Raw genomic sequence first — 13745 nt, forward strand, 5'->3', positions numbered from 1 at the left:
TATTCATTTTATATTTTTTTCCCCCACGATTCGCAATACCGGTCGGAAAGGAAATTATGCGGGGTGCGTCAAAATCAGTTCTCGTGATGTCGAAGCGACGCGTTCACAGCCTGTTTGCCGAATATCAGCACCCAGTCTGAGGACGACTGGCTCCGTGTTTTGACTCGTGCCCGAGGCAGATTTGACTCGTGCCTTGGTCGGACGTTTAGGGATAGGTTAGGTTGAGAGAAATACGAGCACTGACCCTTTCATGAACACTTCTGTCGACATTGAAAAACCCTGTCCTTGAGTAGCATTTGGTTGTTCACGACAGATGCATATTTAGACCTCATTTAGTGTTTCCAATAAACGATCTCAAAGCTCTCCTTGCCGTACTTGTCCATCGGCGGTTCAAGACGACGACGAAGATGATGCTCCAGTCCCACCTCAGACTCGTAAGGCAACGCAAGAAATATGTTGCTGCTGCTGCTGTTGTTGTTGTTGCTGCTCCAGGCGCTCACCCTCTTCCTGGTCGGCCCAAAAAGATCGCGTGCTCCTGGACCCAAATCAACGGTCAATATTGACTTTTTTTTAGCAAGTCTCACAAGACTGAATAAACCTTCGAACCACGTAAAACTTGGCGACAGGGTCAATTAAAGACTGATAAACAGATTTGCCGATTCGAATTCTGATTTCAGACTGTTTATGAAGACTGGTGTGCATACCTGTCAACCCATACGATTTGCACGCATTCTTGTACAGGGAAATTGAGTTTTCAGGTCCATACGGCGTACAGCCGTTTCAAAGCGGGCAACATTTTTGTTGTCTGTTTGTGTTTCTCCCTTCTGAAGGGACTTTGTAGGATGAACTTTGAGATGTATAAGGGCACTTGGTGACCAATAAGGTCTGAATTGGTCTGTAATAAGGTAGGCACTGATAAGGGGTTGACAGGTATGGGTGTGTTATGTTGCACCGGCGTACCGGCAATACGTCCATATGCTGGTGGGAAGGAGGGGACGTTTTGGGTGAGTGAAAACCGTCGTTCAACGACGGCTACTTTTCACTATCAAAAACAAAGTTTGGCTGGCTGGAGGGAGGGAGGGATGGGTGGACACTTATCTCGCAGTTCGACGACGCGCACTTGCATGGGAAGAGCACCGACGCAAGCCACCTTCTCTCCATTGCCAGGTTGCAGATGCTGCCGAGCGGGTCACTTGCACGTGGGGCAGCACGACAGCGTTGGCTGAAAACTAGTCTTGAGACTTGGTGGGGAATTCTTGGGTAGATAAAGAGGATGACGAAGAAATATTGCTTGCACGTTATTTAATCGACTGATTCATGTGGATTTGTTTGGGTTAGGAAACAATGATAGCCAACCCAACTAAGTGTGCAAGTGTTTCAAGGTAAGTTGAAGAGATTTGTGAGCAACCTAATTTAGCAATTACACAATCAATCATGTGGCTCAACAGAAGTGCATTCGCTGCTTGTTGTAGAAGTTCAATTTTCAAAATCAGAATCTGATGGGCTATGAAGCCCTTTAAAAACAATGTTCAGTAGGCGTGGGTCCGCAAGTTGCATAAATCCGGATGGCTGTCCTGGGTAATACTGCAGGTCTATTAATGTAAAATACGCACCATCGGCTTCACAGTGGACATTAAAGATCCTGTGACATTGTTCACAAGAGTGGGCAATTGTGTTCCAGCATCATCGTCCAATGTTGCCAAATTTTAAACATCACCTGCAAATTACTTAATTGAGATTAAAAATAGCAGCATTGGACCCCTACCGTTAAATGAATGCGGACTGTCTGTGAAAGTGTGCCTTGCTGATAACCTTACGTTATAACGTCAGAGGTGCGGGGGAAAGACAACAAACTTAACACAAAAACAGAATAAGGTCACTGCATCACGGGAATCCAGATGCGCTTCTGCAGCCGTCTGGAATGCTCTTCCTTTCTACATTAGGAAGCCATTGGAGCGATGCACTATTAAATCTAAATTGAAAACTCGTTTCTTGGGAACTGCTTTTTGTGTTTAGTTTGTTGCCCTTCCCCCGCACCTCCGATTAGCACGGATGGCTACGTATGGTGGGAAATAAGTTCAACGAACATTAGAATATTGATTCTTACTGGAGGATTCCAATTAGCTAGAGAGCTCTTTTCCACAGATGTCCATCCGTAAATTATTAGCAGGTGCAGTGAATAATCCTTATCATAATATTTGATACTCTCTGGTTCTTTCGGTGAAGTCACGTAGATAAAAAAAATAATAATTACGAAATTATTAAGATTTTTTTCTATTTACGTGACTTTACCGAAAGAACCAGAAAGTATGGATTCCTGCAGTCAAATCAAGATAATATTTGATGTAAATAATTGTCTATTATGAAAATGCCTGTAAAAAAAAGAGAGGGTAATTGGAAATTATTGTCTCATCCATAAATACATCATCACACTCGGTGTGTTTTTAATCCTTCAATAACTTCCCCGGAGGGCAGCCTGGCGCATACCACACGCGGGACATTGCATAGGGCCCTCTCTGCCCAGTGTCTCTCCCCTTAATAGGAGTTCTCAGGCTACGCGTGACGTGTAAGGGTTTTTTTAGGGGGGAGGGGGGGGGGGGCTCGGTGACGTCATTTGCATCACGTGGCCCTCCCGCCCCCCCCCCACCCCGCCGACGGTTAAGTTCTCGCGCAGTCGCGCATCGCGGCGGTTCAGGGGGAAATTTTTTTTGTTTTGTTTTTATTTTTATTTACTTAAAAAAATATATAAATATTATAATAACTATTGGGGGGAGGGGAAAAAAATTAAAGTCGATCATTTATTTTTCTCTCCTCGTCGCTACGTCCACAAGCCAAGGTAAATCGTGGAGGTTGTTTTTTTGTAATCGCCAACAGTGCCGCCTACCCCGACTAGGTCCGAGCAGAAGCCTCGGTCTTGACTAGCACGCCCGGCCGCCCTTGCTGGCACTCAGCAGGCATCGCACCTAGGCCAGTCACGGGAGTGCGAAAGCGGCCTTCCTACGACTAGGCCTCGGTGTCCGAGTGAACACACTTACTTCTCTTCAACTCTTTCTCTCTTAAACATAAAACAAATTACAGGCGCGACGATGTTACAGTCGTGTTGTCGTTAAGTCGTTGACGACGATAAGAACGACGTGGACGTCTGCGGTAACTACCGTGGGACGCGTCCGACTGGCACGGATGATGCCGGGGGGTAGACCGAGCTTTGAAGGGAGCTCTCGTGCATGTTGAGACGGCGTGGATTGTGGCCACCACCGCAGGGACACGAGAGACGCCTTTGGGGTTGTGGGGTTTGTTTGGTGATGAGGGCCGCCTTCGTGCAGTGTGGATTATCTCATCGTCGGCCTGATGGTCGTACGGGGTTGTTGTTGTGGTGGTGGTGGTGCTGTGTTGTTGATGTTGTGTGCGAGCGTGAGAGTGGCGGTGTGTGTGTGTTTTTACGTTGACTCGTTATTTTGTTCGCTGGGCTCCAAACAAAAGCCCCGAGGGGGTCACCCGAGAGGCGGTCTGTGCTGTTGCATAGCTGCTTTTCGTGATGAGATGCTGGTGTTTGTTCATTTTTGTAGCGATATTGACGAGGCGTTTGCAAGGATGATTGTGATATTGATGTTTTTAGTGAATGTGATGATAGGCAGTGTTGGTGTTTTGTGTAAATGCCATAATGGTGTTGCTGTATTTGTTGTGGTAGGTTATTTTTTATAGATAGTGGTTGGTCATGTTGTCAACGCGGGGATGATGTTGGTATTTTTTTTGTCAACGGTGATGTTGCTTAGTAGTGATGTGGATATGTTTTAAGGTGATTGTGATTCATGTTATTGTAACAGCGGTGAAGGTGATGCTTGATTATTATTGTTGATATAATGTCGAGAATGTGTCTTTGTAAGCATGACGTTAAATAAGGGTTTTGTTCATTATTGTGTTGATGTTTGTTTGTGAACGAGATAGTGGCATTGTTGTAATAATTGCCCTTGTTTATTTATAATTACACTTAAAGTTATTTAATAGCGATGCGTTTGCTCCACGCGTTTCAGCTCATCGGTGGATTCGTGTTCTCAAGAATGCCGCGACTTGCTGAGATTAAATAGAAAATGTTGTTTACAGCACTGTACTTGGTATTGAGCGAGTGGGGGCGTCATACGCTGGACCAGTGGTGGTTTCTAAGACGAGCCATTCAAATCCTTGCTCATACACCAATGTTATTGTGCATAATAACGGTAATGTAACCTGCAGGTTAATTAACTACTGGGTGGACTTTATCCTCACATTAATGGTATAAGTCCATGACCGAAAGTTGTGGACTTATTACTTAATCCGTCTCGTGCATTAGGCCATACATGTAGCACAACAATGCATGCGACATTTACGTTGGCATTGATGACATTAATTGTAATATTTCCTTATGTACTGTAGAATCACAATGGTGTGTGCTGGCTGTTCTGTTCCATGGGTCAATCGTATTGATACTCGTCTGTAAGAGTAGAGGTTTATTCTGTTCGACAGACAATGTATATTTATGCAAGTACAGTATTATAAAAATATAGTGAAAATACTGTCATTTATAATCTACAGCACATGCATATGTGGGGTTATAGACTGTAAATTCAATCATCTATACAAACCTAATTATTAATGGTATTGTTTGTGGTCAGTTTCAGCTCACTCATTAAAATTGCACATCACTCTGCGTGCAAATGGCCAACACAGTAATTGTGTTTTTAGTATATTCTACTGTAGTGATACAATTTGAATTAGTTACTCTGGTAAATACATAAACATTTGTGAAATCGTACTAATTGAACATAAAGTTAAAATTGTCTTTAAATGCTTTGCAGGTTAATCACGTATTCATGTAACCATATCGTTGCCCATTTTACACGGTAAATGCTTATAAGATAAATTAACAAAGGTGTTGATGTTTCCCCCAGTGCATTATTTTGGTGCAACTTAAACATATACTGAAGAAATGTCAATTTGTTCCTGGATGAATATTCTTTTTTTATCTACATTAAATGTTACTTCGACAATAAATATATTATCAGGTGCAAATACTTTTCAGCACACATTAATCATGACACTGTCTAATTATATTAATCATAATTAAATAATGTTTCTGAGTATCTTCGCTGGCTGAGTGAGCATACAAAAAGTAGCATCAAACCAGGAATTTACAGATGAACCAGATGTATAAAATAAGCACATTAGCTATGCATTAAGCTTCACTTTAATGTTACTGTCAGCCATTCCCAGTTTTTGTATGGGCAGTGAGTTTAGGCTTTTCCATAATGCAGTTTAATAATAATGATTATAACTAACAGTTCATTGCTAAACCATTGCTGTTTGAAAGCATTACTATGCCAATGTCAATCATGGAGGTTGTTTTACCATGCCTTCAATTTGGCAGTGACTTGAGAAAGGGTGGTCCTTGGCCTTGCGTTACTGTCAATGTCAATCGGTAACTGTCCATGAGAAAAACAAGGATACATTTTCATTTATTCTTGAGAAATTTGAGCAGTGTTGGAAGACGTGCCATTGAGTTTTTACTCTTTTTATGTTGAACATTAACTGATGCCAAAAGCTATTTTTGTTCATGTTATGCACAGGCTGAGTGAGGTAAATGGTTGCAGGTGTTGATCCCTAACCATATCCCAAATTAATTTGACAGGATATAATGTAATAAAATAAGATTTCAATATAGTTATATCAAACTGCTATTTTCCTGCTTGGAAAAGTCACACATCTGTCTCCTACAGTTATATTCACGCTGTCTCTTGGTGTAATAAAACCCATACATGCGTTGGAAAGTTGGGGTGGAAGGTTGGATTTCACTTGCCCACAAATATATTTTTAATGACGACTCATTAGGGCTGTCCCGATAATGGTCCCCCTGTTTGCATTTCAAAACAGACCTTGTGCCAAAAGCTTGTTTACAAATATCCACATTCGCAATGGCCCAGCAGCAACTGTAAGAATTGTATATATTATGCTTCCCTTTGTTTTTGGGAATTGCTTATGCACCCAGTTATGTGCACTACAAAACTTTTTTTACTTTTTGTCTTTGTTGGCCATACATTTCAGGTGACGAGCGTTTGAATGTCAAGCAGATTATGGGGAGGAAAAGCTATTTGAGTTTTGGAATGTTGTTTATAATACATTAAGCACACAGCCAGTGCAGTGTTGTGGCTTACAACCTTTTTGGGATAGTCATGCGACATTGTGTCGTGTATTTTTCTGGAAATTACTGTGGTTTTTATACTGTATATATAAATGACATGTTTTCATTGTATCCGTACAAGTTACTGTATGGGAAACCAGGGTGCAAGTATTGTGGTTAAAGTCCACATATTTATGTACATCTTCAGTGTCCGTTGATTGCAATCATTGAGTACAAAACAAGCTAAATGTATCCTCTTAACACTGCCCTGTGCTGTCCTTAATTCTCCTCTGTTTCCCAGCAGACATGAGTCGCCAGACAGGAGCGGCGCTGCCCAACGGGGCATCGAAAACAACGCCGGCGCAGCGCGTGCCGGCACTCACGGGCACCACGGCCTCGAACAACGACTTGGCCAGTCTCTTCGAGTGCCCCGTGTGCTTCGACTACGTGCTGCCTCCCATCCTGCAGTGCCAGAGCGGCCACCTGGTGTGCAGCGCGTGCCGGCCAAAGCTGTCGTGCTGCCCCACGTGCAGGGGCCCGCTCGGCAGCATCCGTAACCTGGCAATGGAGAAGGTGGCCGCGTCGGTCCTCTTCCCGTGCAAGTACGCGTCTTCGGGCTGCGAGGTGACGCTGCCTCACACGGAGAAACCAGACCACGAGGAGCTGTGCGAGTTCCGGCCGTACTCATGCCCATGCCCCGGCGCCTCCTGCAAGTGGCAGGGCTCCTTGGAGACCGTCATGCCCCACCTCCTCCACCAGCACAAGTCCATCACCACGCTGCAGGTGAAACTGGAACATAGGTGGTGCCCTGCCGCGAGAATGTAACAAATCGTCGGCTCCACCGGCAGTTTTAATTGTTAGAAATTGGTGGTTGAGATTGTCTTTTTATATTTATTTTTTGCTTCTAAATTTTATCGTCTCATTTGTTTTATAATTTTTGTTGCAATACATTTTCACTATTAGCTCAACTTTAATTATAGACGGTGGAGCAGTGGTGCAGCGGTTGGCGCTCCGCTCTGTGAACCCGGCGACCTCCGTTTGGTTCCTGGCCGTGGCTAACGTCAGTGGCAAGTAATATCTGAACCTTTGACCTCCTCTGTGCCAACCCGCATCATTGTAAAGTAGGTCAAACAATTCCCATGACTGATGAATCATAAACGAGAGCATCTCGCATTGGATAGACAAAGGGCTGTATTTTGATTGCTGAAATGTAACATTTTCATATCAATTGTATAAAATCAGCACAATATACTAATAATGGATTCTTACATGTACAATTTAATGTATGGATGGAGGAGGAGGATATGAGGATTGATTGAAATATATATGAATGCATGTTTCCATATGTCGTAATGATGAATGATTAATTACATCTTCACAGCTCCTCTAATTGGTCCTCATCATTTTGAAAGCATTCTGCAAATCAAGAAGCGTTGCTGTTTGAGCTTAATTGGCAAATTTGCTGGTGATGTTAAAGTGCTTACTACACCACGTTTCAAAAGATGAGCACACCGTTAACATGAACTGAGATGGCACATTGGGTATTGCGCCAGCAAAAATAAACAAAAGCTTTTCATGTTTACCATTGCAAAATATATATGTATGTAATTTGGTTACATTTGTGCGGTAGAGAACGGAAAGACTGACTGTCATAGAATTTGCATAATTGGTGAACCTTTTGAGTATTTATTTGATTAAAGGAAAAACATTCGTGCAATATACAGATCACTTGCAGATATAAAAAATGTCCCCCATGAGGTACAAAGGAATATTGCGCTAATAACTTTTGAGCCAAAATTACAATAATACTCTAATACCAACAAGGACTAGCACAATTTCACTAACAATAGAACACTAACACCTAACTATAATTCTCACTTGACAATGACTAAAGCATTGATACAACTCTCTCACAATATTGTCACATTAACTAACACTGATTATGCTATCTTTACTTAAAATTCCAATAGCACAACAAACATGAGTTCACCACTGCAAAAATACACTTCCACTCACGTAAGAAATATTACATGACACCGTGTTAAATTCTGAAATGTAATAACCGTACAAATAAAGTCTTAACACTGCAACAACTATTTCCATTATTATTATACCACTATTACAACTACAAGGGCACTTCTGCAATAATATTCTTACATCTATGGGACCTTTTTGTCAGGATCAAATGATGAAATGAAAAATAGGCGTTATCCTTTCTGGCCAGTCGGACACGTCAGTTATGGTCAGAGAGGGTAAAGCCTTCTTTTCATAATATTCTTACAATAGCAAACAAAAAATGCTTTTAAAGTACAATACCAACACGTTGCTCTTAACCGTAACAAAACACGTGCAAAAAAACTATAACACTACCAGATGCCTATTAACGATAGACCGAATACCAATACAGCAATATTAAGTGATAAGCCTTTAAAACCTGCACTAATAGTAATACAGTATCATAAAACTACAGTTACCATTCGCATAACCTTGCCACGACAAACTTTGTAATAGCATGACAATAATCCTCTACCCTTGCACAAGCTATTACACTACTATTGCAATTATAGCAGGCTAATACTGTAAGGACAACCACGATACATAAACAGTACAGCATTACAGATACTTGGCGTGCTGGAGTCGCGATTGGAGAAATTGATGGAGATTTATGCTTGAGTTTATTTAATTGAACCAGGTAAGTAAGAGCTCAAGACCACGATAGGAGTCTCATTTGCAAGAGTAATCTGGGTCACGAAAATGACAAAAGAAAAATAAATATCATAAAGGTCAGCAAAAAGCAAATGGAAGTCGGAACAAAAATTCTACCATGGAAAATTTAACATACTACACAAACGCAAATGAATGTAAAATTATAGTTAAATATTAAATTCCCTGCCACGCATAGTCTGATTGGGCAGATTGTCTTTAGTTAGACCGCAGTACAATTACAAAAATTAAGTCGCAGAAAGATTTAACAGGCGTAGGGTGACTAGTACACATGTAAATACACAAGCATATATGTGACATGCAATTTGCAACTAAAGTTGGCAAAGAATCGACAGTTTAGCATCAACACGTGAATTGGATGGGAGAGCATCTCATGGATATTTTTGAAGCGATGTAATTCTAGGTGTGTGGGGCATGACTAGAGAATGAATGAGGTAAGATGGTGCGGTGAGGCTGTTTTAACCCACGTGTAACAGCACCAGACTTGGGGATCCAGTTTGGTTCAGATTGATTGTAATTTTCAGCATTTCTCATCATAACGGTGTAATTCTAGACATGAGGTTCCTCAATTTTGGGGACCAGATGCCATGAGTCTGTGATAATGATGTGGTTGCCAATTAAAATACTAAAAAATTAAACAAATCAATTTAATGGACTCATTCGCACAACTTTACTTGGTGGTACACTGAAAACCAAACAAAACGAGAATGTAACCAATATTTAATCGGTAAATTGGCCTTTACACTTAAAATGGCAGCAGATATTCTGGTGTTGTTTCCAGCAGATTACTGGGTTTGAGAAATGCGAGTACGGGCGCGATGTTGGCAGGTGCGTGTGTTCGCCCCCTGAGAACGATTGTTTAAGGGCGCTTCATAAATGAAAGTTATTGTTGGTGCTCGGCAGGGCGAAGATATCGTCTTCCTGGCGACAGACATCAACCTACCCGGTGCCGTCGACTGGGTGATGATGCAGTCCTGCTTCGGTTTCCACTTCATGCTGGTGCTGGAGAAGCAAGAGAAGTACGACGGGCACCAGCAGTTCTTCGCCATTGTACAACTCATCGGGACGCGCAAGCAGGCAGAGGGCTTCGCCTACCGCCTGGAGCTTAATGGGCACCGGCGCCGCCTTACCTGGGAGGCAACGCCACGCTCAATCCATGAAGGCATCGCCACAGCCATCATGAACAGCGACTGTCTGGTGTTTGACACAAGCATTGCACAGCTCTTTGCCGAGAATGGCAACCTTGGCATTAATGTCACCATCTCCATGTGCTGAGGTGCTTTTAGCCGTGCCCAGGGAGCAGTGCGACTGTGTGCTGTGCGTGCATTGCACTTGCAAAAGAGACTGAACATGGTTGCCACCATCGTCCTATGAACCTAAGGCAGTTTGGAGTGCGCTTGTCACCGCCCCTCTGTGTGTGTGTGTGCGCACGTGCACGTGTGACTTGTGTGGAGTCTCTTGGCCCTTCTTGTCTTGAAGTTTCCATGTTCTGTATTGTTCTCGCGGATGTCGAGCCCACGGCACGTGCCCATTTCCTTCAAGGACCTCGCTCATCCCCACACAGAGTGGTCACTTTGTTGCAATCTTGAAACCAGCACGTATTGGATTGTGTCCTCGTTCACTTGCCCTGAGAGCCGGACACGTCAAGTTTGCATCTTCATTCTTTTCTGGATCCTAAATTGGGGTGCACCCCGAGTATGTTCAACCAATGCCATCCTCAAGTACTGGGAATGTGCACACAGTATAAACAGTGCCATCTTTACACATCTGGACGACCAGATGTAGGTGTGGCAGCCCAATGATGTGGCCAAGATGATGTGTGCAAATGAAAGGGAACTATAAAGATGTGCATTTCCATCTGCATGCGTGGAAGAGAGCTTTTGTTGGCTTACATTGGAGTTATCCAGTTCCCAATGAATGGCCACACGGTGATCCTAAAATGGCCAAGTCATTGGACATTCCCTGTCTGCGCATTATCATTTACACGTTATGTGCATGTTCACAATGTGATCATTACACCTGACGGCATGGCTGGTATGTTTAAAGTGTTCTTGACTGCTTCAAGACATTAAGTATGTAACCCCCCGCCTACACACTCTGCGTTTATTATTGAGTCTGTATTGTACTCATTTATAATATGTACACCAATGTTACACTTTGAAGCAGTGGTTGGCCTCTCTCTCCCAGTGTTAAGTGAGTTTACTGAGCATTCCCAGTGTAAATCTCTGCGCAGAACTCAAAATGGAATAAATTGGACAGTTTTATAAATTCTCACAGTAAGCTGCCATTCCGATCTCTTTTGTTTTGTCTTTTTAATGTAGTGTGACAATGCTTTCACAGGTCGGTTGGTGTCTTGGGATCTGTTCGGGAGAGGAAACAAATGATGGAGATGCATCAATGAGAACTTGCTTGCCTGCTCTAAGCATGTAATAAGGCAGACCAGCAGTGTTGTTTTATTGAAAGAGTTGTGGTGGCGTATGACAGAAACTGCACTCTGTAAATATGTCTAAAGAGTGTGGGTCTTACACTACAAGTACCAGAAGCATTCATTTGGCTGTTCTATTTGGTATTTATCTTTAAGTAATAGTTTTGATAAAACTGACCTATATGAGAGAAAAAAACAACCATTAAAGAAACACTTTTGTTAGGTTTATTGTGTTTCTTCTTTTTTACTTTTTCCCCCACTTTGGTTTTGTAATAGAATGCATGTTATGACCGCATTCATTACCCATTAAATGTGTAATATGTGCTACATGTTTGTGTCACACAAAGTACTCTCCTTAATGGCCTTGTTCATACACTTTTTATTTTTTTATAAATAATTACAGTTAGAGTAGAGACTGTGTCCCTGTTTGAGACATACCCTTATTTAATATTTTAAAGATGTTTTGCTGAGTTGCATACATTTCTTGATTTCATTGCAAGGTAGCACAGATATTTGGCAAATGACGTAACGCACATCAAAATTAACACATTTTCTGGTTTGCTAAACTGGTCTTTTGAGTGGTGGTGCAGGGAAATTGCAGTGGGTACACGTCATTCTTGGAGCTTGACATACTTTAAACCAGAGTTGCATTTTCATTGTTGTCCATGTTCAATCTCTGTTTCCATACACAAAGCTAATTGGTGGAAAACAAATTCATGAGGAATAGGCAAGATTGCGCAGCACTCTTGCAAGCAAATACATATTTTATTTGCTGATAGCCTGCTCCTTTTGATGTTTTCATGTTTTTGCATTGAATTCTGAACACCTTTTGGCAGGAATAGTAACCATGTTATGTGAATGATAACAGCCTTTTGCGCAGTTGCAGATTGGCCAAAGATTGGCTATTGATGCTGTGTAGCGGCTGCTTTGTGGTGGCTAAAGGCACTTTTGACAGGCCACCATTGTTATGCATGCTCATAAGTCAAAACCTACACATGACTAGTGTCATCATCAACATGTTTCTGCTACTGTGTCCCATAATGGTGCCTCAAAAGGGTGTAAATGCAAGGTTATCCTGCATTAGCTACTCACAGCAATATAGTAATGAAGTGAATTTCAGTTGACATTTGGGCTATTGCTTGCATTGTCTTTGATCTCCAAAGCACGTGGGCACAAAGCGTTCCTGTCAAAGCACTATTTTAGGCCAAGCCCTATTTACAGCTCTTAGGAGCAGTAAGATGGTCAAAATGCTGACTCGTGTTTGTCAATGTCGTAAAGTTGCGACATGTTCACTTCACCTGGTATTGAAAATTACATCAAGATGTGTGTCCTTGAAGAGCGCATCTTTAGTGTGTTAGAGCAAAGAAAATGTGGTGAAATAAACGACAGTATGTAGTGCAGATGGGAGTTGATGTTTGAGGTGCTGTTGGTGTTGGGATTGTCCAAACAAAATGGATGACGATGTTAAACAGTCGCAAGTTAATTTTAGATATGCACATGCAGCCAACTCACATGAGCATCAGCATTGTTAGACACGATGACGTAAGGTGTGACCTATGTCATTGCGTGCCATTTATCACCGTTTCTATTTAAATTAACATTTGATACTCATTACTAATGGTGACTGTGTGGCATGGCAGTGTAAGTTTTACTAGTTGCAATTTCTATTTCCCGTGTATTGTGAGGGGCAGTGTCAGAAAACATGACAGTCATTTTCTAGTTTCCAATTTTCACGTCGCAATGTATTGTTCCCAGAGGACCATTCACAGCCTATGTGCACTGATGTTGAACCATACTTGAGCACTTCCACCCTGTCCCCAAATTCAAGGTGTACCTCACCGTCATACTATACAGATGAGTTGACTTCCCCTTGTACAGTATATCAACTACACAATGAAAGAATGAAAGTGGTAGTTTATTCCAGGTTGCACTGTTTAAATTGTGCTTTTGACACATTGGGTAGTGTTGGTATTGACCATTGCCTCGCTGTAACACATTTGCCCTCCAGGCTGGCAAACATACACATGCTGGCAATCATTTGATTGAAATTCAGTTCGGTGGCGCTGTAATACCCAGAATTCATAGTTGCTTTGTCAATCATTACTAATCCTTTGCAACGATGAAAGAAGTGATGAAGCCTGTGATACACTATGAATACTCTCAACGTTATTGTTGGTCAACAGGAACTGATTACTTGGTTTATTGCTGATTTATTGTATAGATACCTATCATTGTTTTCCGCTGGGCAAGCATTGCATATTGTTGAACGTTATGAACAGCTTTTCAAACAATATCACAGATTATTTTTGCAGCATGTTCAAAGGCTAGGCGGTTCACAACCGATGTATACATTTCCCAGCATGGTATTTGTTCATGCAAACTTTAGAAGAGTATTTTAGTGTTGAGCAGAGAGAGTCTGGGCTTGGAAGCGGGCACCTTTATCGG

The 13745-nt window shown here is 42.0% G+C and overlaps 1 protein-coding gene across 2 annotated transcripts; it reads left to right on the forward strand.

The window, feature by feature from the left end:
- The first annotated feature begins 2657 nt into the window (after positions 1–2657).
- Positions 2658–11155, forward strand: LOC133350885 (E3 ubiquitin-protein ligase SIAH1). Of its 2 annotated transcripts, none has more exons than XM_061565715.1 (3): positions 2658–2836; positions 6453–6934; positions 9779–11155. In XM_061565715.1, the coding sequence occupies exons 2-3, from the start codon at positions 6458–6460 to the stop codon at positions 10148–10150; spliced, it is 849 nt and encodes a 282-aa protein (XP_061421699.1). In that variant the 5' UTR covers positions 2658–2836; positions 6453–6457; the 3' UTR covers positions 10151–11155. The 2 variants fall into 2 exon arrangements, with proteins under 2 accessions (XP_061421699.1, XP_061421698.1); XM_061565714.1 differs by having other exon boundaries at positions 6456–6934.
- Positions 11156–13745: the final 2590 nt, after the last annotated feature.

This window comes from Lethenteron reissneri, chromosome 35 (assembly GCF_015708825.2).
Source record: "Lethenteron reissneri isolate LAM-NWPU_2019-01 chromosome 35, ASM1570882v1, whole genome shotgun sequence".
Taxonomy (NCBI): domain Eukaryota; kingdom Metazoa; phylum Chordata; class Hyperoartia; order Petromyzontiformes; family Petromyzontidae; genus Lethenteron; species Lethenteron reissneri.

Excerpts from the sequence above, each read along its gene's own strand:
- LOC133350885 (XM_061565715.1), top strand. The coding sequence starts at position 6,458 with ATGAGTCGCCAGACAGGAGCGGCGCTGCCCAACGGGGCATCGAAAACA. Across the intron at positions 6,935-9,778 it reads AGTCCATCACCACGCTGCAG|GGCGAAGATATCGTCTTCCT; the intron begins GTGAAACTGGAA and ends GGTGCTCGGCAG.